This window comes from Sylvia atricapilla, chromosome 6, assembly GCF_009819655.1.
Source record: "Sylvia atricapilla isolate bSylAtr1 chromosome 6, bSylAtr1.pri, whole genome shotgun sequence".
In the NCBI taxonomy this organism is placed as follows: Eukaryota; Metazoa; Chordata; class Aves; order Passeriformes; family Sylviidae; genus Sylvia; species Sylvia atricapilla.
This window is the reverse complement of record NC_089145.1, coordinates 44393041-44420970: the sequence shown is the minus strand read 5'-3', so window position 1 is coordinate 44420970 and position 27930 is coordinate 44393041. Positions and strand designations below refer to the sequence as shown.

The window sequence follows — 27930 nt, the reverse complement described above, 5'->3', positions numbered from 1 at the left end:
TGACAGGCCTAGGATGAGTTACTGCTGTTCTTGGCGTCAGAGTAGCTTGTCTGATAGGCAGCATATTGAGGGTTAGAATTACAGAGCAGAGGCTGAGAATGTCAGGCTTTTACTTTACCCATAGAATTTTAACTTGACTGTGTTGCATTATTTCACGTTGAAAGATACAATGCTGAATCTATCTTGGTTTGATTTTAACTTTTTTGAAAAAAAAAAAAAAAAAAAATCTGTCCACGTAGTTTCTGTAGTTTGATGATCTTGGATCTCACACCTTCTTACTATAGTAAGAGTAATGTAAATTTTATTCTCATTTCTATCCTTGTGTGTTGTTTGTTAGGTGAAGTCTGACAACAGTGAGAAGTGTTCTTTGCTTGGAGATGTTACAAAAAGGTGTAGGTAGAAACTTGCCAAGTTCTGGTTTAGATTTGGCACTCAGTTACTTGAGTTATTTTTGAGGGGCTGGTAGTTCAATAATTGGGCCTTACCTAGGATAAGGCAGCTGAGACATGAAAATGCACAGAAAAAATTAAGTCTATCCTGTATTTATTTTTCCACATTCTGATACAGAGGTGAAAGTGTATTTAATCACTGAGTTTTAACTATATTCTGCAAACTGGATTGGCCTGTATTTTTGGGGCTTTTTCCTAGATTTTTAAAAGTTCAGTGGTTATAGAAATGGAGATGGGCTTTTTTGTTGTGGCCTGATTAAAATGTTACCTCCCTATACTTTAGTAATAAGAATCAGAAGCTTATTGAGACTGTATGTTTGAATCTTAGAATCACAGAATGGTTTGGCTTAGAAGGGAGACTTTAAAGAACATTCTTGTTCCAGCCCTTCTGCTGTGGGCAGGGACCCCTTCCACTTGACCAGGTTGCTCAGAACCTCATCCAACATGGCCATGAATGCTTCCAGGGATTAAGCATTCACTATTTTTCTGGAAAATCTGTTCCAGTGCCTCACCACTCTCACAACCTAGAACTTCCTGACACCAAATTTAAACCTTCCCTCTATCAGCTGAAAGCCCTTCTCCCTAGTCCTACGTCTACGTGCCCCTGTAAAGAGTCCCTCTCAGGCTTTCTGTAGCCCTCTTTAGGTACCATAAGGTTTCTTTTGACTTCTTGTTTGAGTTTTGTCACCCCGTTCATAAAATGGAGCTTTTAGAGATGAACTTGAGTTCATCTCTGGGTTCTGTAGCCTAGAATTTTCTCTAATGTAATAATGACTGAAGCTGGCCTCAGTGACTTGAACTGAAAAAAGAGATAGGGGGAGCAGACTGAGAAAAAAGGTATGCAAATGGAAACAAAAAATTTTACTGGAGAACATGTGGTTCATGTCTTCATAGAATCCCGTGACCTGTGGGGTAGGAAATCCCCATTGTTGGAGGCAGACTCCAACAAGTTAACAATGTTAGTAGAATGCCTTTTTAAATTACATTTGTCTTGCCTGTGTGCTCACTCAGTGACTTAGCCTCTTAATGTCTTTTGTTCAAACCATCTAAAAATATAGGGTTTCTTTTTGTCACAAACCTGCCTTTTTCATCCTCTACCTCCCGACAGATAAAGATGGTGCATTGATAAAATGGAAATTAGTAGTCTGAAATGCTTCTGGATTACTGTATTTTTCTATGTATAATCCACAAAGCTACATGGAAATGCTTGTCCTGTAAAATTGATCCTTAGACAGCAGCAGTGTGACACAGATCTGGAAGGACAGCACTGCTTCCTGCCTGGGCTCCTCCTTGAAACCCTGGCCATAAACCAGACCCTGCCAGGGCAATCTGGGCTCTGCTCAGTGCTCTGGAATACAACTGAGCTGACTGGGACAAGACCCCAGACATTGTCCCTTGCTCCCTGTCACTGCTCTGGAGCCAGACATGTTCCTAATGGGGCACTGGCTTTTCTGGGAGTTAAAATCTTGCCGTGCTCTCATCTCTGCTGAGAGCCCTGCATGTGGTGTCCCCTGTGCTTTGTACTGGATTTGTCTTTGGCTTTATGTGCTTAACTGGGTGAATTTAGATTAGTGGGGAGAGAGTTCTGCCACTGGACTGGGGTTACTCTGGTTTATCCTGAAGTTGCTGGAAAGGCTTGTCTTGGCTTCAGTGGGTGGACACTGGGATGTGGAGCAAGGAGGAAAACAGGAGAGAATGCTGAGGAGTTGCGTATTGCCTTTTTATCATGAACCAAGACTCAGTGTCACAGCCTTTGTCAGATGGTTTGGGTAGGTTAGGGAACAGGGTCAGGGAATTAAATTAGAGAATGAACATTTGAAGGGAAGTATTACTTTTCTGGGTTTGTAGTTGATAAATAACTGAGGAAGTGTGTAGGGCATTAGGCTCCTAAAGTCACATGGCCGTGTGTGATGTCTCCCTTCAGCACGATTCCAGATGTGTTCAGAATGAGAGGCCAGGTCCAGCTCTTGACTCTGAGCAGGAGTGGTGCTCTGGGGCTCTGTCAGAAGAGAGCCTGGCTGTCACCCTGACAGGCTGCTCTGAGGAGAGGGGCTGGCACTGCTCCTGCCTGGGTGCCCTGCTGGGGGACGGAGTGAAGATGGCTCAGGAGCTGTCCCAGCTCTCTGGCTCAGGGGCAGCTGAGGGCTCCCTGGCTCCTGTCACTGGGGCTGTGCCATGTCCCGAGTGAAGGAGGGGCAAGGCAGGGTAGATGAGTCAGGACAGCATCTGATGGCCTGCTTTGAAAGGAGGAGAGAGAGTTTCACACAGTGGCAGATTTATGCCAGAATTCTGACCAAGGCCTTTTGCATCTTGGAGATGAGATCTCCTTTACGTGTTGATTTTGTTTCAAAAAACAGACCTCGTTACTGGGCAAAATGGGCATGCTTTTTGTTCTTCCCTTTCTAACAGGTTTATAAATCTAGAGCTTTGTTTGCTTTGCTTTTCTTAAGTACCAGAAATGAAGCAGCGTGTTTCAAGTTGAATGGGACATGTCACTTGATGAGAAACGGATTTTTCATTTTGTTGAGAAAACTGAGAGGAAATGTAAATTCAGTTATCTTGGGCCTGACTTTCTTCCCTCACTGGGGTGATCGGGTTTGACAGCTATGCTGAGATACCTGTCATCTGGCTCAGATTAAAATCCCTGCCTGGCATCATGATGTGTAACAGTGAGTCTTAGTATCAGGTGTTCGAAAGGAGTCAAAATTAGAAAAGAATTGGAAGGGAATATCCATGCACAGGAAAGAGAATCTCTGATTGTGGGCAGTGAGCATTTCTGATTAACTTTTCCATGCACTATATACCTTTACTAGAAAGGACATCTACACTGGTTCTGCTTTCTCTTAAAGATTCTCTTACTCAAATTTGTGAGTAATTGTTGGGGATTAAAACTTGACTTTTATATTGTTTGAAGTTAAGCCAATAAAATGGTAAGCACATAAATTTGCTTTGCATGGGAAAACAAGGAAAACCTTGGGTTTGCTTCAAAATATTCATGCCTCCATCAAGAGTATAAACTGATGTTTGAGCAGTTGCAGTTCTGTAACTGCACAGTTTGGAATAACATTGGAAAAAATCTTGTGGGATTTTTAATTATTGTAGGATGCTTTTCTTTGCAGGTAAGTCCTCTCTTAATTAAAAGAGCAAGATCTGATTTGTGGTTTGTTTGCTTTCTTCCTCTGTAGAAACATGAAGATACAGACTGCCCATGTGTCATGGTTTCATGTCCTCATAAATGTAGTGTTAAAACACTGATGAGGAGCGAGGTAAGAAGTCATGCCCAGTGTTGTGCTGAAAAATTAAATAATGTCTTTACTAAGATCTCGCAAGAATTTTGCCAGAAGCCATTTCCTTGTTAAAATGTGAGATGCAAGGAAAAGCTTTTTCTACCACACAGTTAAGTGTGATAACACTCAAATATTTTAATGATTTCTTGAAAAGCTATTTCAAAAGCAATAATTTCTTAATTTTGAGTCATTATTACACTTGGCTTGTCCAAGATTAGCGCATGTCCTTCCTGCTTTCGTTTTTACTAGCTCTCCCTCTGCCCTTCCCTCATTTCAGCACCACAGAGCAGCATCTTGGGGTAGTTAGCTTATATTAAAATAAAAATGCACAATTAAAATGCAGTGCATGTTGGCAAGAGTTAGTAGAGACTACAAAAATTATACAGATGTGTAATTTCATGAAAAAAACTTAAATTTTGATGAAATCTATTAAATTTTGGGTAAAAAAAATAGTAATAACTGATACTTACAGAAACGGTGTAAAATTAAGGTTGAGTACATCCCTCTAACAGCAGATGCAGCAATGCATAAAAATTTCTCCTAATGTATAGAAGCTTCCAGTAATATGTAGATGAAAAGGAAAAATAAAGCCTGGCTTTGAAGAGATCCATGTTCTTGTGCATTAAAAGATAAAAGTAGCATATGTCAAAACTGAGGTACTTAATTTTTCCCTAAAAGTAGAACTTACTTGCCAAGGGTAGAGAAGAATTTACTGAAGTCTTCATCACTCAGTAAGCCTCTTTTAAGGAAAGTGAAGTTTCTGATCTGAGGATGAGCTTTTCTCTTTCCTCTGCTACTTACTTCTCGAGCTGAATTCATACCATTTTTCAGTTGCACTTGTAAATTATTAATTATGGCAGAGTGCAGAAGGCATGTAAGGCTCCTGCCAAAGTTTAATGCAGTCTTTTCCTCCAAGATAATGAAATACAAAATATATGATAGATACTGCATTTATTAAGAGAAATTGAGCTGTTAAGAAAAGAGAAAACCCTACCAGTGCTTACTGCCAAGATTAGATCCTGGTTCTGGAGCACTTTGGCTTATTCTTAAACCCCGACTTCAGCAGTTACTTTCAGAAGAGGTGTGTCTGAGTGCTTGTAAGAACTGCACCATTAAAGGCTGGGTTGTTACACACAGAGGCAGAATGGGGTTTGAAACCATGGGCAGAAACAGAACTTTAAGCAGCCCTTTGCCCTGCATCATCTGTTGCTGTATGTTGCTTAATTTTTTTTCTAATACTGTGAAAATGTATGTATTTCTTGGTTGCATGATTAGGGACAAGAAGTCTTATGCAGAAAATGGGAAAATGCCTGCCTAACAGTTTGAGAAAATTCTGTAGTGTACAAGTGGATATCTTACTGTAGAATAAAAGGCAGTTTTCATGTTTAATTCATAACTCTTTGGCAGACTTCTGGTTTTGAGAAGTTGAAAAACGTGGCATTCTCGTAAAACCTGTTAGACCACATGTCCCTTTCTTACTACTTATTTTTTTCTGCACTACATGTCTTTTGAAATGATACTGTGAATTTCTACAGGTAGTGTTTAGAACACAGTAGTTGTGAATCAGAGATGAGTGACTGATGGCATCTTGGTTGTGAGATTTTAAAGCCTCTCTTGTCTGTTCCAGAGCTACACATTCAAAGCAGTGTTGATTCACCACTTCTTTCCGGGGAGGTGGATGAGCTGAGTCATGTGGGGCTTAAGGTGTGGGAATTTCAAATGAGATTCTGCAATCCAAAAGAGTGATGCCAGTTGAGGAGCCAGGCTCTGGCTCCTATCTGCTTTGTGGGAAATACAAACTGCAGACTCTGTTTTTGAAAAGAGAGTGTTAGGCTGTCCTTTCCAAAAATGTCTCTCTGCTCCAACTTTTAGGCAGTTTGCATCCAGCTGCTGCCATCTGTGCTGCTGCTGTCCATATAAATGTATATGCTTCTGTGAATTGGTTTACTTTGAAATGAAAAGTGGTCTGTGCTTGTAATAATCCAGGATATTGGACTAAAATCTCAATCTGTGAAAAATGCAGGCATTTTACTAATCAGTTTTAATCCTGTGTACTGCATTTTTTTAAAGTTTCTTTACTGTACCTATTCTAAAACTTTGTCTGTTTCATGCAGTACTTGTTTAGTCTTTTTTGTGTAATTTGACTGTTCAATTTAGGCACGGAGAATTGCATGTTATGTTTTGAAAAGTTGGTTCCTTGTGAAATTAGGATTAGAAAAAAATGTACTTTACTACAGTGAAACTGATCTTAAGACTTGCTCAGAGCACCGGTATTAAAAAAAAATAAAAATCAGTGTTTGAGAAAAGATTAGCCATTCACTAAAATCAAATGAAATCAAATAATTGTTGAGTACATTCTGTTTGTTTCGGCTTTTTTTAAATTGGGTTGCCTTTTGAAATAGTCTTTGGTAGAAGTTTCACTGTATATTAAATGTATCACTGTATACTGTATTGGCATGTGTGTGTGGTTTACATATGTGTATATACAGAATTAGCACTTGAGATCAGACTGGAGAAAATATACACATGTGTGTTGTATGTTCTGCAAATGGCACACAATACAAACCTGATAACCTCTGCCCTTTATGTTATCATGCAAAAGTCTTTTTGCCAAAACTCACATTTTTTTCCTATTGCAGTTGAATGCACATTTGTCAGAATGTATTAATGCCCCAAGTACCTGTAGTTTTAAGCGTTATGGCTGCACTTTTCAGGTCAGTATATAACAATTATACTTCCCAATTGATGAAACTCTGCAAATGGAACCTAATTCTTTGACATGAAAGTTCTGGACTTCTCTAGTTTCAGTTAAGAAAATCATCCAGTTGCACCAAGTGATTATACAGGAGATGTTTGACTTTGCATTTTAAAAATAAACAACATGGAAAGCCCACACATTCCTGCAGTGGTTTGCAAGTTCAGTTATTAGGTGTATCTTGTAGAAATAGGAATATGACACATTTGAAGAACTTGTTACCTTAGGATAAGAGGAAGGTCTCTTTAATTCTTCAGAAAATAGACTAGTAACTTCAGTTGTTTCTATGAAAGCATTTTCTTGAACTAAGTATGTTTATATTTTCTCTCATTTGTGTCTCTTAATATTTTTAATTGAGGTTACACGCAGGTTAGCACATTTAAAACATGTATTTTTATGTGCATTAATATGTCTGTGTGCACACAGGTATATAATCAAGGCATGAAATTTATTTTTAAAAAAGTTTTAGATTTTAATCCTGGCAATCCCTGCAATATTTAAAAAAATATAGTCAAACCTCAGAGTTTAGTTTCAGTAGTATTTTTCCAGTTTCTTCCAATATTCTGCTTCCATTGCCATAAATCCTGGGGAATTTGGATGATTATGTAATGAAGGTATTACTCAGGACATTTCAGAAACCGCTGACAGGAAAAAATGGTGTTTATCTGATACAATGATTCATTTGTTAGCCCATGGCTATTTGAAGAGACAAGGATTTGCCAAGGAGCAACACTTCTCAACAGATTATGTCCTGCAGGTATTTCCAGGTTCTTAAATAAAGAGCATTCATCTTTTTAAGTGTCAACAGTAATGCTCTTAGTGGTAGAACTGATCAATGCTGTAACCCTGCCCACTGTTATGTCGTACGTATTGCCATTCATTTTATGTATGTATATGTGTGCATATATGTACATATATCCACATATATATTTTTAGTATTTTATATAGAGTACATACCTTGAGGATCATTGAAACCCTTTCAGTTGCTTTGCAGCACTGTCTACCAACAAAGCTAATATCCTCTGCATTGCAAAGCACTTACTGAAGTAGGTGTAATGCAACATAATACAAATGAAGTAAGTAGTGTGGTCTGCATCTTATGTACTCTGTATATAATTCTATGTGTGTTCTGTAAATTCTTTATATAGTGGTTATTTGTAACAGCACTTATAGGTTGTGCAGAGGCAGCATATCTGAATATCAGAGAACAGTCATGGTAACATCTTAAACGTGACAAAATAGGCATTGTAATAACTCTCAGTGTGGGTTATAAAGCTGGCAGTTTCCAGTGATGATAAACTTATCTTAAATATTTGTCTTTAATACTCAGCTGAAGGAAAATGTAGTGCTTATGAAGCTGTTCATGAACTAGAATGGAAGTTTTAAATTACAGTTAGCGGAATTGGAGGTTTCAGATTTTATATGACTCAAGGGTTTTATTGTGCTTTGTTTAGTTCTAAGCTACACAAAACACTCTAAAATACAATTCATTTTGTAAATCTTGTTCATCTGTAGTGTTTCTGAGTTATCAAGCACACTGGATGGAGATACATAACAGTTATATAAAACAAAACACTTGTTATATTAAATGTATTCCTGACTTTTGTAAATTCCCAAGTAGATTTCCCTCCTCTCTACAGTTCTGCAACAAGCACCTGTGAACCAAAATATGTAGTGTTGGTTCGATGTCTTTATATACTCTTTCTTTGTAGGTTTAAAAGAAGTGGAATTGGCTAAAATGTATAAATTCTTTGTTGTCACAGGGAACAAACCAACAAATTAAAGCACATGAAGCCAGCTCAGCAGTGCAGCATGTTAACTTATTGAAAGAGTGGAGCAATGCTCTAGAAAATAAGGTATATCTTCTACTCACTTCTAATTTTCATTGACTTCTTTAAATCATATGAAAGTACTGGAAGAAGCGCTTTTTCCCTGTTCACAGCTGTTCAACATCACAGCTAAAACACTAGTAGGCTTCAAAAGCTATTGAGTCATTTAGCATATCTTTGTACCTTTGTTGTATAATAAAATGCTGTGAGAAACTTGGCTTCGCAACTCCATGGACAATTTTCCTCATTGATAACTTCATTAAAACACTTTATTCACACAGATAAACAGTCCAGTATTTCCTCTCTGAGCTGCTCTGTTAGAGAACAGAGTTCAGAAAGCCATGGCAGCACTATGAGCTGTATCTTTGCTACCTCATCATTTTTCCTGACATAATTTCAGAAGTGTGTAATAAACTGTTTTTTTATTTATTTTTGTTCTTGCTTTCCAAACTTAAAGATCTGCACAGCTTAATTAAATTAAATATACCGTAACTCATGGGCATGATGATGTCTGCTTTAGTGCTAGACCAGCATGAAGTTCATGTTGCAGTGTTTCCTTGGGACTCCGGGTTTTAAATTGTTTGGGATTTGGGAGATGCTGGGAGTTGTATCAGCTATGGTCTTGTCAATAAACTTGAGTGACCTAACCACGTGTTCTGCGAATAAAAATTCAAGGCTTTGATTTAAGATTTAAAAAATACAAAACTTCAGGACAAATTACTGTTTTCTTAAGTCCTTTTGAAAAAGTCTCTCATGGACATCAAACTGATGTTTCTATATTTTTAGGGGAAAGAAGATCCCAGAATTAGCAATGTACTCTACAAATGCAGGCACAAGAGTCAGGAGCCCCTTCAGATTTTTCTCAAATGGGTTCACAAGCAGCAAGTCCAGTGTAAGCTCAGTGGCACTTAGGATATGATTTCTGTCATCTCAGAGCAGATCACAGGCTAGAGTTTAGCAAGCTCTGTCTAGAAAGCACATTCCCTTCTTGGCCTACAGAGATCTCTTCTGCCTATGTCTCCATCAAGGTCATGCAGCTGGAGGAAGCAGACATTAACTGGAACAGCATAATTTGTTTTTTGCCCCCAGCATGTTTGTTCCTGAACTGCTTGGTTTTGAACTTGAAGCCGTTGAACTTGGGAGAGGTCTAATACAGGGTTTTTAGGTAGAATTTTTCTACATGTGGAGGAAGGTCTTAGTTTGACGATCCATAACATTAATTGAGTTTGCTTTTGCATTGTGAAACTTTGTCAGTGTAGGAACTTTACATTTTTCGGTTTTGAGAGGTACAGATTCATATCCTTACTTCGTTTTTCATTAGTCTGATTAAAACTACGCAATTTATTTCACATCATAGGAAAAAACCCACGTTCCCTGTGACTTGCAGAATAGATCATGTTCTGCCTTTTGTCAGTGCCCTGAGAGGTGCTTTGTCATTTTAAAAAAGCCCAGTGGTTCTATGTTTGTCTCTTACAGACCTTAGAGACTATACATTTTACTACTGTTTTATGTTCAATCCTTGTTTCAACTTTCATTTAGGACATAACTGCTTATCATTGTATGTCCATTTTTTTTCTTTTTACTTCCTGCTTTGTAGACTTCTTCCTATTCATAATAAAGAGTTGAATCACTGGAAATCCCAAGCCAGTGCCAAGTTACCAGAATAGCTAACCACATGTCATATGTCAGTGACTTTATTCTAGGGAAGGGTTACAAAATGATTTGTAACTTCATTGCTGTGCTCAGCTTTGAGAAAAATGTTAATGAATGCACTGAAGAGCAACAGTGCAAAGCCAGCTTGGCTGATTGATGGGTATCTCAGAAATCTTAGCCCTGCTGAAGTCAGTGGAAGTCTTCTTAGTTTGCATAGGATCAGGATTTCGTTTGAGGTTCTCTCTGTGGCACATCTGGAGGGGAAAGGAGAAGTTGTTTTCTCCCAGTCACCACATTCTTTAGCAGTGCATGTGGAGTAGGCAAACTGGAAGTCTTCAGAGCTGCAAAGCTTGTGTGAAGTTCGGAGTTTGGTACTGAATGGTGCTGGTGGCAGAGAGTAGTAAGAGAAGGTCAGATGTAAAATCTTGAATCAGAATTTTGTGGGGGGAATTAAAATTCAGTGCTTTTTTCCCCGCTGTGATGGTGTAGAATTGCAGACTGAGCTCCCACAGTTTTGTAATGTTGGATGTAATCAGTTGAACATAATTTTGTATCTTCATCACATTGTTACAGAGAACCGGTATAAACTGTTTTTCTTTTTTAATGTGAGACTTAAATATGGCACCTGTTTGAGTACAGTTTCTTGTGGCATAAGGTTTTTTCCGTTCTTTTTTAGTAGGTAACAACAAGCAAGAGTTTAATTTGCGAGATTGCTGAATAAGAGCGTGCTTTTTCCTAGGAATGCTTCAAATATGGCAGCGAAGAAAGGAAGCTGATGCAATTTGTAATTAGATGCCATGTTTCCTTTACCCTTTTTTTAACTGAAGTTCTGAAGACTTACGCTGAAACTATAGTTGGGAAACTATTTAATGTCAATTTTTTTTAAATTCACAAATCACAGCCAAACTACACTTGCTGACTTAGCAATGACAGTTCTGTATAATAAGGACTGCAGGACATAATTCTATTTCTCTTGTATTCTGTAAAGCTGCTTGGAAAATCTCAGTACAAGACAGGCCCACGTTATATAACTTGTGCAAAAATAGAAGTGCAATGCTTAGTGACCCAGAGCATAACTGCCTTGGGAGGCCTGGGGAGGAAACAGTGAGAAAAGGGAAATGTAAAGATCACTATTAACTAAAGAACTCTGATTCATTAAGGAAATGGAGGAAGCATCCATGCAGCAGATCTTAAATATCTGGGAGGCAGAGGTACTGGTTTAAGTTTGTTCTTGAAATTTTTTTCTAGTACCTAGGCATGCATTCCTTCAGCCTCAATATTGCTTCTCTCTCTGCACTGACAAACTTAGCTTTGTCTCATTTTTGTTAGTTTCTTTTGCCAGTTTTTCTGTGTATAGAGTGCAGAAGCACCCTATGTGTGTATATGCACACATACTGTACAGTACTATATTGAAAAGTAGATACCCACACATATATTATGGTATCTCTGTATTTTTGGGCCCCTGTGTAATGAACTTACTGAATGCCTGTGGACTTTGACAGTCCTTTGTCTAGTTTAGGCTGGTTGAGAGATTTGAGATAAATTGCCTTTTCAAACAGGCTAGGTTGTGCTAGGAATGCAGTGACACATAAGGCATTTGGTGATGGTGTCTGATTAGAGGGCAGTTAGGGGGATGGAATTCTGCAGTGGCACCCACATCAGAGGTGAAGATGGCTTAACCTCAAGCTAGCACCTGTAGTAGAGGCCAGGGAGTAGATTTTTTTGAGAATGTGAAACATCCAAGTAATTGGTCTTGATGTGAAACATTTATCAAGGGTTTTTTTGAGTCTGCAGTGGTGCTGTGTCATATCCGTATAAAGATCTATCTGTGGAATAGTCAGGGCATGTCCAAACATCATCTTGTGCCAAGTGTTTGTTTTCTACGTTTTTGCTGCTGAATGATCTTGCCTGGGGAAAAACTACGTTTCTTAAAAAAGCAATGCACCATCACCAAGCAGCCCCCTATCTCCAAACCACATTAATGAACAAGCACTAAGCAGTGTGACAGAAAATATTTGCTGTATTACTTTCATCCCCAAGGAGATATATAATACCATATTCTTTAACAAGGCTCATGTTTTAAAAACAACATGAGTCACTAATGAATAAATTCATAAAATGTCAGTACAGAGGGAGAATATAATTCACAGTCTGTAGTTCTTTGGTCTTTTCTACTAGTAGGCACCATTGGATTATCCCTCAAATGCATGGATTCCTTCCGTATTCACTCATTTCAAGAGTTTTCATCACCATCACATTCTTTTGAGTCAAGTCAATCCCATGCAGATGTTTTTCCTTAAATTTGCTCTAGATCAGTGCAGATTGGAGTAGGTGAAGATTACTGTTCCCTGACCCAACCAGCTCAGCTTCTCTCTGGTGTCTGTTCTGTGCAGGGCTCAAGTTCTTAACACCAATTTAGAGTGAATGAGGTTGTTTCTTCCAAACTCCAAGCAACTCCCAAGTCAGTTGGTGGAAACCAGGAAACCAAGCCATTAAACAAGTGAATAAAGAAACTATTACATTTAGACACAAGTTCTGTGCTGGTTTTGTGTCCTATCTGCACTTTCTTAAGCCAAAATTGTCCCAATGCCGTATACTGGAAGTGCAAAAACAGCTATCAGAAGATTGGGTTTTATTTATTTATTTGTTTATTTGCAAGACATGAAGAGAGATTTTATTAGTATCTTATCCCTTTCATGTGTTTAAGATAGTTTTAAACTAACAAAGTTATAGGTGTTGTAATAAACTTTGGCAGGAGTAATTGTAGAATTTTTTCCAGGTGGCCTTGCTCCAGAATGAAAGTTTGGAAAAGAACAAGAGTATACAAACTTTACATAATCAAATTTGTAGCTTTGAAATAGAAATTGAAAGACAGAAGGAAATGCTGCGGAATAATGAATCTAAAATACTTCATTTACAGGTAAGAAATATAGAGTCTCCCCATTAAAGCAGAAATGCTAATAGCTTCTGTTCTGTGCTTTTACACTTGTGAAGTGAGGTGGACTAATTAAAAAGGGGGGGATATATTTTACATTACTAGAGAGCCATTCAGATTTTTTCTTTTGGTTTGTTGTTTAACGGGTTAAGATACTTCACTAAAACAGTGCAATTGCCTAGCCTGTGTTAAAACAACAACAACAACAAAAACTTTAAAAAGGGAAAAGATTGAAAACATAGTAGAAATCTTATATGAAGAATAATCTTTTTTTTAATTAAAAAAACTACATAAGGAAGTCCTACTGAAGGGTAAGATTACACCTTAAAATTGTCAAGTATGTGTATTTCTTTTCTACTTGCTGGTATTTAACAAAAAATATGAATCATGAGTGAGATCAGTCTGATATTGATTTAATTCAAACATAGCATAATGCATTTAAATGCACTTTTTAAAAATCCACATTTCTGTTGTTCTTGTGAGGAAAATTTATCTAGTTGTTCCTTTGCTCATAGGTCTGAGTTTCATGTTCTGTGTTTTGAATGACCTGGCCACAAGCCAGCATGAAACTAGAAATCCTTTGGATGCTCTGGCATGGTGGTTAGCCCAAGCTGAAATTCCTTGCTCAGTATTCAGAGCTGACTTGGAATGTGGGTGCTGGGAATTTTTATTAGCTTGCATGATACTAACCACAATTAGGGAAACCTCAGGAGATATTTAGCAAGCAATTGTGGAGGTATCATTTACACATTAATGTAGTATGTTTGCTGCTAGAATATCAGATACCTGTTGTAGCATCCACCTTAAAGGAATGTAAATAAAATTATCTTTTTCACTTAATATTTGTTTCACTTATAAACTGCAGATGTTGATAACTCAAGAAAGATAAAGGTATCCAAACCAGTATGTGGCTAAAACACATTCAGGAGCTCAGAGCCCAGAGACCCTTGATGATGGTTTGTAAGGAAACCTTCAAGATTGGCAACTGCAACATTTTTTTCTTATAGCAGTAATTTCTTTCCATGGCCTGCCCACTTAGTAACCAGCTCAGCAGCCTGCCTTAGTCCTTGTTACTTGTCTGATGATAGTCTGGGATATGGCTGCCTGCTTGCAATATTGCATTCTGACACTGGGGAGCTAATCCTTGTATGTACTGATATTGCTGATTGAATCTACCAGGAGGTAAGTTAATTTGTAAGCCTGGAGTTCTTACACATGCTGTCTCAATGGCCAGCAATGAGAGTGAAAATGGAAAAACCATAGAGCAGGGTTTTTCATTATTGTCTTAAATGACAGATTGCAATGTCTTTTTCCTCGAGCTGTGTTAGCAAAATCAATTTTCAAATGGTTGGTTTAGGAGAAAAGAAAACCCCAAACCACTACAAAGCAGCAGATTCCAACAGGTGGCTTTGCGGTGATAATAAGTACTGGAGAAAATGTTTTACTCTTTTTTCTTTTTCCCTTTTTTTTTTTTTTTTTTTTTTTTTTTTTCCCCGCTCCTGCTCTTTACTTCCTCTTGCCAGCTATTTCAATTTAGTTATTTTAAGCCAAACTGTATTTCAAAGCTATTTCAACCTGATCCCTTCCACTTAGTGGAATTTGCTGGTTCAGTCTGATTGTTGAGGGTATCCTGGAAACACACCTCACTTTGTTTTTTCCTGGACATGATCAGCCTCCTTCTGTTGCCCACCAGGAGTGGAAGGAATTAGTTACCTTTTGTGAGCCATTCTTTGCCCGGGTTGTGTTGAGCAGCTGTGGTTACACGGGAGCCACAGATACTGCACTACCAAGTTCAGGTCTGGGCAAGGGGTATTTGCTTAGTCCCCCAAGACCCACAAAAATGCTACTTTTGTCCAGTACAGTTCCAGTATTGGCTGTCAGGTGCCCAGTCTGGCTGGGCAGTGGCAGCAGCATCACTGAGCATCATCTGCACTGTGAGGCATCTGACACAACCAGTGTAAATGCATCAGGGGAGTCTGGGCACTTGCAGGAACCTCAGCCTAGAAGTGTTTTGTTTTTAGATGAGTTTTCTATATGTTGGTCTCTAGGGAAAGTGTTTTTACCAAGGGGGTGTGATACTTTTTTTGGCTGCTGTCACGTGGAGAGGCACTTTAACATGCAGTGTCCAGTCTTTCACATGGAAATGGAAGCGTGTGAGTGAGTAATCCCATTGTAATCGGAGTGGAGACGTGAGGTATTGAGGGACAAAAGGAACAGCAGCCTCATGAACATAAAATGAATTGATGAGTAATATGTTCCTTCAGAGGAGAAGGACACGTGATTTCTTTTCCAAGTCAAGCAGTACCTTTTCTAGTCTGTTCTTTAGCTTTTCAGTTTCGCCCTATCAGTTGCAATGCAAAGGTCATTACAGCTCTTCAGTTCCTCGTGACATTTTCTGAAATTCTTTTAGTAAGTATAGTGCTAAAATTCTGGAAGTTGTTAGAAATATTAAACAAAACCCTATATGAAAATCAACATCAAAAGGAGCTCACAATGGTTTGCCAAGCACATAACTCAGGATTAATGATCCAGAGAGGTCAGTTGCTAGAATAAAAAGTGAATGCAGAAAATTGATATCTACTTGAAAATTTATGAGTACAGTGTGAGACATCTGTGTGCTTTCTAATGGAATAATTAGAATGAAAATCTCTACTGCTGCATTAAATTCAGATTTAGTACATCAGTATCTCCCAGCAGGAGGGAGGTTGACTCCCTGTAGGCTAAAAAGATAGAGATCCCACTGCTTTTTAAAAATTAAATAGAAGTCTTGTTTCTGATTAATTTATATCTCTTGAATTCTCATGTCAAGGTAAGGTAGATAAAAATGCTACACATTTGGCAATGTGAAGCAGAAGCAGCTAAACCAGGATTGGTTATGAATGTACAAAGGTAGAATGTTGCACAGGTTGATGGAGAGAAGTGGGTCCCTAATAACAACTTTGAGAAAACTTCTCCCAAAAGAATAGCTTACAATTCTTCTGCATGTTTAGCACTAGCCCAGTTCATGTAAAAATGTGATAATTTATTTTGTTCGATGCTGTGTTAGTCCAAATAGGGTGCAAGCTACGAGGCACAAGAACAGAGCATGTTACTGGTCTTGCCTTGGAGAGTTCATGTTTGGTATGAGTAAAGGAAAAAGATCAGACTTGGGCATATTTTGAGTTACTTTTGCATGTTAACTGTGAACTAGGGGCCAAATGCTTTGGTTCTGCTCCAACAACATGCATTCAGGCCATGCTGTGGTATGTTTCCTTGTATATATGGCTAACAGCCCTTCCCTGCTCTATTGTCTGATTGCCATCAGCCCACGGGGGAGGGTGTGACTGTGTTGGTAGGTGTTTCCTAAGTCCAGGCAAGCTGCTTCATATATTTACTGAGCCCATCCCCTGGCATTTATGATTCAGTGCACTGCTTTCCATCACAAAGCCCTAATTCTGGAAGTGAGAGATATATAACTTGTTTTAAAACATGGGCATAGAAATAAATCGTTAATCCTGAAATATGTTAGATTGCTCGGTGGTTTTGAGACAAAAAATAAAGAGTCCGAGAACCTGATTTTGCTAGCTGGCTCATCAAATTAACAACCTTCAATTAATGGTTACAGAACTTTCAGTATAACTGAAAGCACGTGATTAAAAGCAAATGGCTCAAAGGGGAAATGGAGGTTGCATGAAGCAGAAGGGTTTTCCCCATCGGTGGGGAGCACTGAATCCACATGGCCAACCAGAAGGCAAATGCAAAATAAATTTATTTTCTTGTTTTCTACTGAAGTGCCACTTCGTTTTTGTGAAGAAATGAAAAGTCATTTTTGTGTTTGTTGGCTCTATATGATAATAAACTATAAAGCTATAAAGTTAGATTTGGAATTTAACTGTAGGTGGTAGCAAAAGTAGTTTCTTCTCTCAGATGCTTTTGTTATCATACGAACTTCACAACTGATTATAGGGTTCTGGCTAAAATTCCTGCTAGTCCAAATTAGCTGTGATAATGTGAAGTGCCATGTATTTCTTGTATCAGATTTCAGGTAGACTGGGAAATATGTTCTTTATATTTGTAATACAATAAGGTGCTTTCAATGTCCCTCTTTCAGAGAATACTGGCCTTTCTGTCCATTTCTTTCTTGAGTGTTACATTTCGTACCTTTCCAAAACAAACTGGGTTATTTTTTTCTTTGTGTTCTTAAGAAGACTCACTGGAAAATACCTTCAAAATGCATGGCTTATTGAGTTTAAGAAGTAAGAGTGGGAATTTTAAAGGTACTTAAGGGGACAGAAATGGTCATTTTGCTTAAATTTTTGAGGGCTTCTGATATAGTTATGGGCACATAGTAACTTAGGCTTTGATGACTGATTTATGTGAGCTGGGAGCTTGCACATGTGTGTACTCATGTTCCGTGTGTGCAAGAATAATGATGTTTTCCTGGAGGCATAAGTTATATAAGGTGCTGTAAACCAATATAAACCTGTGCACATGGGCAGCCATTTGATCCACACCACAGGAAGCTGTGCCCATACTTTGTTGCTGAAGTATTATCACATGAAACCCAACGAGTATCAGCCCATAATACCGACATAGAGACGTTCAGAAAATTGTTCTTACATTAAAAGGTATTTAAAAAAAATCAAACTACCTTAGACAAGAGGTACACACTAACATGTTCCTTTTTTAAAATAAGGCTGTTGTCAATTCTGATAGTGCTCTACCTGTGCAGCACTAAATATTTTCTAAGTGTTTCATAAATACCTCGGCTATTCCTTTAAATTCTCAATATCTGTGTTATTAAAATACTAGACATAAGCAAAACTTGTTTATATTGGAATTCAGTCTTATTACCAACATACAATCTTTGTCTAATTTGCATAAATGAATGTCTTTGTGGTTTTTTTAACTCATATGCTGTTATTTTATAAAGCGAGTGATAGACAGTCAAGCAGAGAAACTCAAAGAACTGGACAAAGAAATCCGTCCCTTCCGACAGAACTGGGAGGAGGCTGACAGCATGAAGAGCAGTGTGGAATCCCTCCAGAACAGAGTGACTGAGCTGGAAAGTGTTGATAAAACTGCAGGGCAAGGAGCTCGGAATACAAGTGAGTGTAAGCACAGTGGGCGGAGGTGCTGTTGGAAGGAAAACGGTGTCCCTTGAGTGGCACTCCCTTTGTGACTTTTATATGGAAACATCAATAATGCTGATTCTTCTGATTTTTGAGTAGGAGATTGTGTATTTCATTTGTTGATGGTGTGCCATTGCTTCCGTGCTTTTTCTTGGGCTTGATTCTTGTCTTCTATTTTGTTTTATTGACTATTGTCTTGATTGCATTGTTAGCTCATTATGAACAGTCTCTCAATTGATCTTTGATAGCTAATAGATTTCAGTAACTTCTTTAAATAAAGTCTTGGTGTATTGATGTCTTTAACTACTCTCCTCCCCTGTGAATGGATCAGTATGGTTATCTACCTGAAACCACCCATTCTGATTCTGTTAGACAGGTGTGTTTGATCCCAAGAAAACTGAGATCTGCTTAAGAATAAGGTTATTGTGTTTCTGAATAAAGACTGGAATTCAGCAGGACAGTGTAGATCATAGGCAAACATTTAAATGATTGTGACAAAGAACATTTAAATAGACCTACATAAGATAAACCTGCCTTATGAATTCATCTGCTTCTCAGTATTGTGTGTTGGCCAGTTTTGCCAGTAACAAAATAAGAGTAACATGAAAGGGAAAGGGGACACAGAAAACATAGGCCTCCCTCCAAACTAAATAAATGACCATATAATACAAGATCTAAGCTTGATTTTTTTGGGGTTTTTTTGTGAAGAACTGTAGACATTGTAACAGCACTGTGCTTCTGAGACAAATAGTGTCTAAAAAGAATGTGTTGAGTGATCAGGAATACTTCTGAATTTCAGAGGGATTGCAAAGGATGTGTAACTGCTTCCAAGGTCTTACCTGCTAGATAGCAATCTGCAGGTAATGCTGCCAAGTGTCCTTTCAAAAAATGGAAGCCTCTAGTTACACTGTTTAGTGACCAGGAAAAATCTGTTAGATGATTTGAATATTTGACTTTCACTGCATGTACGATTAACACCCATGTTTGTAAAAATACCAGCCAGCAAATCAAAGCCTGTAGAAATTGCTTCATCAGTGGCCAAATGCACTTAGGTTCTCAAGGAGGAAAGTGTTTTCATTTTTACAGTCTTTAGTAACCAGCAGGTTTCTCCCCCCCCTTCTTTCTGTTTCTGGCAGGCCTGTTGGAAACCCAGCTGAGCAGGCACGATCAGATGCTGAGCGTCCACGACATTCGGCTGGCTGACATGGACCTCCGCTTCCAGGTTCTAGAAACGGCAAGTTACAATGGAGTGCTGATTTGGAAAATCCGAGATTATAAACGTCGGAAGCAAGAAGCAGTCATGGGGAAGACTCTGTCCTTGTACAGCCAACCCTTTTATACCGGGTACTTTGGCTATAAGATGTGTGCCAGAGTTTACCTGAACGGAGATGGCATGGGAAAGGGGACGCACTTGTCTCTGTTTTTTGTCATAATGCGTGGAGAGTACGATGCTTTGCTTCCTTGGCCCTTCAAACAGAAAGTGACTCTCATGCTCATGGATCAGGGACCGTCTCGACGCCACTTGGGAGATGCTTTCAAGCCAGATCCAAACAGCAGCAGTTTCAAGAAGCCAACTGGAGAAATGAACATTGCATCTGGCTGCCCGGTCTTCGTGGCTCAAACTGTTCTAGAGAACGGAACGTATATTAAAGATGATACTATTTTTATTAAAGTCATAGTGGATACATCGGATCTACCAGACCCCTGACATACACTGGGGGAGGCGGATTAAGCAGAAGGCAACTCCGTTTGGGGGTTTTGTATCAGTTTGTCTTCAATCAGAGGTCCTAAAGCTCACAGAACCACCTTGTGGAACAGATGGAAGAGTTTGAAGGCATAACTGCATAGGGTCCAATTGCGAAAGTAGCAACACATTAAGAAATCATACCATGGTATATTTTTTACTAGAACTAGCAACACTTGAGCTCTGAAGAATCACTTATCCCTCATCAGGATAGTGATTATGGTCAGAGAGGATTTTTTTTAACTTATTAATTATCTAGTCAATTGGAGGTGAAAAGACATATACAGTATGTGCTGAATCAATTACTGACTTTTATTTCTTTTAAGCTAGAATACAAGAAAAACCCTTCACACGTGGGCTAGCTGGAAATTGTCAGCATGTTAAAAGAAGATGAAGTAATGTTGCAGTTATGATATTCTTTGAAAAACTGAGGTGCAATCTTGTCTGAAATATAGTATATTGTCTTTTTAAGGCCTCATCTGGTCTCTGTTTTAATAATTACTTTGTCAGAAGACCTTGGAAAAGTATCCATGTCTTCTCAAAAGTATCTGAATCAAAATCATATTTTTATTTAAAGTTCTATTGTTACAGAAAACATTTTATTTTAAAACTGTTGATAGACTGATATTTCTTGGAAGAAAAAATAGAAGATATCAAACACTGGTTATCACTTGTGATAGGAAAAAAAAACTATTCAATTCTGTTATTTCTCTTTAGAAATGTAAACCTACAATATATGTCGTAGTTAATGACACTATTTCAAAATTAAGGAAAAATCACTCATGGATGCTGTGCATCATTATCAGATTTATAATTGTTTTCACCCTAAAATAGGGCATTTGTTGAACTTTGGAGTTCTAAACGGAATCCTGTACATTTTTTAAAGTTCTGCCCCATGCTTTCCAATCAAGCTATATATGTTGCACATTATGCTGTCAGCAGTATATAGTATTTTCAGTATTGGGGAGGAGGATTAGTGCTGAAAAAAGCCTCTATGTTTGTTCTGTACTAGCAGCCATTGCTTCAAGACAAACCAGCAATGTCTTAATACAGTGATGGTGGCTTGCATGCATACATGTGCCTTAGATGTGCTGTGCTGCTTATAAACCATAGCTTTTTATTCAGATTAATTCTGATATCTGAAATGGTAGTTTAATTGGACTTCAGGCATAATGTTTAGCCTTGTCTTCAGAGCCCTTAGGTACCTTGCAATGTACGAAACAGCAGCTTCTATGACTTGGCCATGGTGGAATCCATCCTTACTGAGGTGCCAAAACGTTATGCTCAGTGCTCCTATGGAGCTTGGACTAGACAGTCTCCATGGCCACTGTGAAGGCAAGTGACATTTTTCCCCTAATGCCTGTGGCTGTAAGGTGGCATCACTTGAAACGAATCCATCTGAGAACTCTGGGGCTGTGAATATGGATGCTCATGGCAGCTTCTCATAGCAGACAAGCATCCTAATGGGGAATGCATGGGCTTCTTTCTTGTAACAGCCTGAACTGCAGTGGAAAGCATTTGCTAGCCCTGAAACATGCTGATTGCAACCTGCTGTGTTCATCTGCTTCTATTTAATAGCCTGTGACAAGCAAGTCCAGAGACACAGCCTGACTGTGGTGCTCTTTAAAGTCCTGCTTAAGCAGAGCGGGCTTGCACCACTGTGTCTTCAGCCTTCACGGGCTTGAAAAAAACTATTGCATCTCAGCCTTTAATGTCAGGCTGTATCAGTTTTCTGCTTTTTTGAGGCATAGTCACGATTTTTGTCTAAGGTGCAGTTGAATTCATGCCTTTGTATTTCAGCTTGTCTTTGCCGTTGTCTTTTTTGGCTGTGCCTTCACACACAGTGCCTGCAAGAAGTATTTATGGATATACAATGCATGCTAAGTGGTCTTCATGGGTTTTCCAGGCACCTGCTAGAATACTGCCTGCTGCTGACTGTCCTGACCGTCAGCAGCAACTTGTCTTCCTTTTCTTGCCTTCCATTGTCCGGGTACTGTACTCCCTCTGTGGTACGTGGCTGTCAACAGGTGCAAGCTCAAATATGGAGGCACGTGTTAGCATTTAAATCCTAGCACGGAAGGAGGATGTTCTGCACAAGAGATAAATATCTATAGATATACCTGCATCTATATCTCTAGATATAATTGTATGGCACTTGCAGTTTTATGCAGGCTGCATAAGTAAACCCATCACTTACGCTTTAGGGCGAAGGTTCGCTCGACTTGTGTCATTTTAATAATTGTGAATGTAGGCAGCTGAGCTTTTGTGTTTGTGCATCACAGAATTTTACTGAAAACAGGATTCCCAAGTGGAAATGTCCAAAGGACTCTCCTCCCATTGCTAATGCATGTCTTGTAAAATTAAATGAAACCGTTTGGCCATCTCAAAACAGTTTATATCCTGTTTCAATCTGGGACTTGGAGGAGATTTCTAGTATAAGCAAGGCCCAGCATATTCTGCAGATTTGTGACTACAGTTTCCAACTTCTGTGACAGGATTGTCCTTCTAAATCCAAGCTCTTTAAAAGAGGAGGAAAAAAAAGCATTTCCAGCCTTGGTGATTGAAAGAGGACTTTGAAACACGCAAATGTGTAAACCAATAGGGAAGTCTTCCTGAGTCTGCACACAGCCTAAACTAGTAGCTTTAAGAGATCTGAATATCTCGTCTTGGTGGGATATTGACTCAGAAACTTCACAGAGAAGTTTAAATATGAACACTGCTAACTATCTAAATGCCGATCACTGTAGCAGAAACATCAGTCACTGTTGTATTTCACAGATCTCTATGCTGCTTTCCACATCTCCCAAGTGCCAAAAGCACCAGCTGCCAGAATCTTCAGCTTCACTTGGGCAGCTTTTATAATGCAGTAATGTGCTATCGATATAAAAATATTTTTGCATATGTGCTTTTTATCACAGTTAATAAAATGGAGGCCTACTGCACTTATTTTTTAAAACTACATGAAGCTGCCAGAGAATTTCCAGTTTGCCAACCCTGCGTACTGTGAAATCCAGGATCTTGCTACACAAATGTAGACACCGCCTGCTGTGGAATACCTGAAGCCTTGACTGTAACACCCCTTTCTCCGCAGAGCTCACAGGGCTATCTCTGTAGAGTTCTTACTGTGTACATAGAAATCGGTTTCCTCTGCTTTCCAGCAAGGAGTATGTAGCATTTTGTGAAAACAAGGCCACTGTATATTCTCTTAAGTTGAAAGGAAAAGATACCTGGTGCTTTACTCAACATTTTTAAGTTATTTAACTGTTTCTCTCATAGCTGAAATGCCCTTTATCCTTTTTCTCTTTGTTCCTGACTGAGGTATCCAAAGTTTTCTAGGGACTGTCTGTTTAAAGTGATCCGTGGGACAACACCCTGCCCCCATGTATACTCTTGAATCCGGCAAACTCCTGGGGGGTCCCACTATTGCAAGGGAGTCCAGAGTATTTGCATTACTTTGAGCAGAATTTGTTCAGTGGAACCATAATGTCCTCTACTTAGTAATTCTTAGCAGCACACAACTGAAGTCTCTTGCTGGTGTTCTTTCTTCACGGTGATGCTCTGAGTTATGTACAAACCTCTTCTGTTTCCAGCTTCCTCTAGGGAGATTCCAGTGTGTGACAGTCTGGATGTTGCCCTTTGTGTACACTCTTCAGCACAGAGCGAGTGCACCTGTTGCCTAGTCTTGAATCCTAAACAGGATGAAACTATTGGGGTGTTCAAAGACCAACCTGCAATTATGATGCATGACCATGTCTGCATTGCTTCTCTGAGCTAATTATTTGGGGTCTTGTTTCAGTTACTGTCTACACGGTACACCTTCAACTGCTGACTTACAATATGCAATGTTGATTTTAGCCTTGTACTGTAAATGTTCTTCACAAAGAGAATGTGCAATAGGAGAAGGGAATGGTGGGTGGTGTACTTCTGATGGAAAAAAACACGCTAGATTTTTAAAAATATGGGGAAAAAAAAGAAATGCAGTTTATTTCCTTTTCTCGTGGCGTTTTCTACTTGGAAAAGGAAAGATGAAGTAATGTGCCTGTTTCTGTGCCTGGTGAATTTCTCAAATGCAAAGGTAATAGGGATTTTTGTTAGCTGGGATTTAAGTGTTGAACCCATGAATATTAGGTTGTGATTGTATCGCTTCTGTTTCCTCATCTTGCTGTGATCATGGCTTGCAGAGATGGAGTTTAAAAGCTGCCACCTATTTGTACCTGTATTCCATCACCTGGGATAGGCATTTCACCAACAGTGCAGGGTATCTGTTGATATTTTGTTTAGTTTTTAAAACACTGGTGCTCTTTCTTCCAAGACAGAGAAGCATGTAGGGAGTGACAAGGAAAGTTGCCTGCACTGCAGAAGAGTGAAACACATGGCTGCAGTATTGATGCCTTTGATATGATTTAACTATGCAAATATACAGATAGGTGAGGGGGGAAATTCTTGGGTTGTGTACCTAAGCTCTTAGGTTTTGCTCTGTAAATTACTTGTATGTGTGTAGGTACATACATATACACACAGACATGCATGCACATAAATATGCAAAGTCTTTTCTTTATGTAGAAGTGATGAAACAAAACCCTTTCCTCCAAGTTATACTTGATCAGTTGGTGCAAATATAACTTGCTGCTGCTAAGGGAGGATCTTGGCTAAGAGCAAACTTTGGTTCATATCTTTCAGGTTTGAAGACCTGTATGTAGCAAACACTTCATTTAGCTTTTCCGAAGACTTGGAATTGTAATTTAGGACATATGTTCTTCCTCGTGCTCTGATAATTTGGAGATTCCTGTATTTTAAACAACTGTAGTGATGGGCAACTTTTAAATTGCAAATTATTTCCTCTTAATTTGGAACAAAAAATGATAAAAAGCATCTGGACCTCTTCCCTGGAATTCCTATCCTGTTAAGTCAGTACCTTGATATTCTGGTTGACCTAGAAGTCAAAGCTACTGCAATAAAAATTACTGGTTTGACAGTTTAATCTGAGAATAGTTTAAAATACTGTGTACAGTGTATAGCAAGTGCTGTTTCTCTTTTTTGGAACAAGGAGATCAAGGATGAGATGTGAAGTGATTTGCCCAGTCACAAAAGGAATCTCCTGGAGCTGGGACTGGATGAGAGGTTCCAGTTCCCTAGCGTTATCTCTGAATCACGAGGTTTTGCTCTTTTAATACATTTGTCCCTGAAAGGAACTGGAAAATAAGTTGACATACCTTGCAGACCCACATCAGGACAGTAAGGGCTAGAATTAAACATTTAAGCTGTCGTGATTTGGGGTTGTACACGCGTGGTGGCCCAGACGCGTGGCGTGAAGGCCAGCACAGCATGTCAACGTGAGTAACAGCAGCTAACTGTGTCCTGCTCTGTTTGTTCAGAATCATCCAACAAAACCAGTCTCGTTTGATGCTCCTCTTAACTAAGGAGGGAGAATACCATTGTACACTGAAGTGGGTTCATCTTTGTTCTACCAGTCGGTGTGACTGATCATTTCTTTCTTGTGAGGCTTTCTCCCTTTTTCTGTAAACCAAAATCTGGAGGGCTTAATTGTTCTTTCTCGCCTCTTAATCCAGGCCTTTGCAGAGAAGCACCAGATAGGGAGGCTGTGGAAAACTTTGGACGGCTGATTCAGGGACATCCTCTTAAGATTTAGAAGAGTAGAGTCGTACAACACATAAGGGATCTGACTATTCCTGTTTCTCTTCTAGTATACGGTCAAGACTGCAGCTTCTGTCTTCCATTTCATGATGTCAGTGTAGATACTAGGCTGTGTTTCTCATTATTTTCCCTCCAAGTTAGGATTAGTTCCTTAGGGTTCAAGTAAGTTCTGAATTTCACAGAGAAGCACCAGAACCAAAACCCTGGATTCAACATCCCAGACTTGATGTGGAATTCAAATCTGGATCCCAACTCTGTGGCTTACTAACCTACCCATTCAGGGAAGGGTTGTTGTCTCTATGTGGTGTTTGTGTTTTCGGTCCTTTGGAACTAAGCTTTTAATTTGGTTGCCAGTTCTGCAAGGACTTTTTAACTTCTTAGCGATGCCGGTGTTCACACGCTCCATTGCTGGCAGTGCGATGCGTAGTGATAAAATTTGACTCTGTCTAAGGGTTACTGAGATAAACCAGCATTATCATTCGTAAAGGTCATTTTCTTGCGTAGTGTTCCGAGCTTTGTATTTGAATATAGCTCGCACCTGAAAGGACACATCTTCCAACTATGACCTGCATCACTGGCAGAGAGTTGTGTAATCTGTACTTGTGGAATGGGAAGGTACAAGCTTCCATTGTTGCTGATGCATCGTGTAATCCACCTGTTTTGTTTCTCGTGTAGCTGTTGTTCAGTTAATACTTTTTTTTTTTTTTTTTTTTTTTTTTTTTGGTTTTCTAGAAAAAAAATGGGGAAGTTCAGGATTTTTTCTACAAGGTATAAAACTCCAATGAATTAGTGGTGACTAGAGACCTGTGAAAAATACCCCATTAGGAGATGATGGGCTAAATGTAGGTCCATTTCTCTTAGACAAGTAGGATAACCTTTTAAGATGCATGGAACAACATAATAATCGGGAAAACTAAAGCTTACATTTGTTTCCAAGAAATTCTGTGAGAACTATCTATGGAAAAGACATCAGTGATTGAGACTAATGTACAAATTAATGTGTTTGAAACTTGTGTATCCATTTTTTAATCTCATACTCTTCAGTGAACGGTACACTTGCGTTCAGTTTTATGATCAAAAACAAAGACCAAAGAAGGCCAGCCTCATTTGATTGTGTATATTCTGCCTGTCTTAATTATCAATAGCTGTAAGGATACAGTGCAAGTGATCTGGTAACCAGTGGTTCTCGTCCTTTTCTTTTAGGGGGAAAAACAATTTTAAAATGTATAATTTATTGCTCAGCAATAACCATGTTGTTAAAATAATAATAAAAAAGGAATTAGCAACATGTCTTAATTTCCCAATAGCATTATTATATGTTGTATTTCAGTTTACTGTATATTGTGTTTTTGTATTTATTTGTGTTTGGAGGTCTTGCTATGTCTTTTTGTGTTTAAATGCTAATAAACAAGGACAGTGTGTAAGAGTGTAGAATGCTGAACTCTGAAATGCTAAACTGTGTTATTAAAGGAAAAATAAATAAGTAGGAAATCATATTTTTTAAAAAAACCTGGTGTGTTGAATTTGAATGACTACTGTTCACTTGCAGATGGGCAGGGTGCATCCTTCCTGCTCTGTGAGCCTGCTGCATGTTGGCTGTTCTGTGCTTTGGGCTCACACACCCGAGAGTGCTTTACTGTGGCATTTCCCAAACTCTGCACAGGTAACTTGCCATAACTTCTGTCAGAGTCCTATTTTCCATGTGCTAACTCTGCTGGAATAAACCAGACGATGGTGTTCATCGTAACATCAGAGTTGAGAGCCCTTGTGCAGAGTAGAAATAAATGGAATGGCTTTTCATGCATTTGTGGTACGCTGCTTTCCCAAAGAGGTGTGGGAAAGGAGACTTGAAGCATAGCTTAAATGTCTAAAGATGTAGGTTTCTTATTTTTTCTTTTCTTGTGTCATAAGTGACTCTTCTCAGCCCAGAACCGCATGCCAGGTGTGTGCTTGAAGTCACAGAACATGATGCAGTCTGTGAAAACACCAGACCGTTCTGGAATGTGCGGAGCAATAATATTTCCGCCACGTTTCAGATTCAGCCTAGGGATGAAAACCCTGATCCCCTGCGGTGGTGTATGAAGCATGCAACTTCTGCTGAGCACCACTCAGTTGTTTCTTCCCTATCATCCCTCCCACCCCTCTCTTACTGAAATTGCAGTTTCCCTTCCTTCCCATGGCTGCAGGGGCAGTACTGGGTTTAGCAATGCAGGAATGTCCTGCCTGTGCTCAGACACAAGACTGCAGTGCCTTGGCAGAAGCCGCCGCCGCGTTGCTGGCACTGCAATGTGAGAACGACCTGGCCAGCCCATACCGGTGTTTGGAGCAGCACTCTGACAGTGCTGGGCAGCCCAGTGCCTTCTCTTGATAAAACGGGGATGCCAGAGAAATGGGAAATAGAGGCAGGTGGGCACGGTGAGAGGGGAGGGTGGCTAAGAAGTGCCATCCTCACCTTGTGCAGGATGTGCTGAGGTGGATGTTCCCTCTGCTGCTGAAAGCGGTCAGTGTATGT

General features: G+C 39.2%; 1 protein-coding gene across 3 annotated transcripts in view; it reads left to right on the top strand.

Moving 5' to 3' along the window:
* The window catches only part of TRAF3 (TNF receptor associated factor 3), a 66151-nt gene extending 42957 nt beyond the window's left edge, over positions 1 to 23194 (top strand). For all 3 annotated transcript variants that reach the window (XM_066321755.1, XM_066321754.1, XM_066321756.1), the window contains 6 exons: positions 3635 to 3715; positions 6376 to 6450; positions 8255 to 8347; positions 12753 to 12893; positions 17821 to 17995; positions 19156 to 23194. In XM_066321755.1, the coding sequence (XP_066177852.1) occupies positions 3635 to 3715; positions 6376 to 6450; positions 8255 to 8347; positions 12753 to 12893; positions 17821 to 17995; positions 19156 to 19727 (1137 nt within the window). In that variant the 3' untranslated portion in view covers positions 19728 to 23194. The remainder of the gene's footprint in view (positions 1 to 3634; positions 3716 to 6375; positions 6451 to 8254; positions 8348 to 12752; positions 12894 to 17820; positions 17996 to 19155) is intronic.
* Positions 23195 to 27930: the final 4736 nt, after the last annotated feature.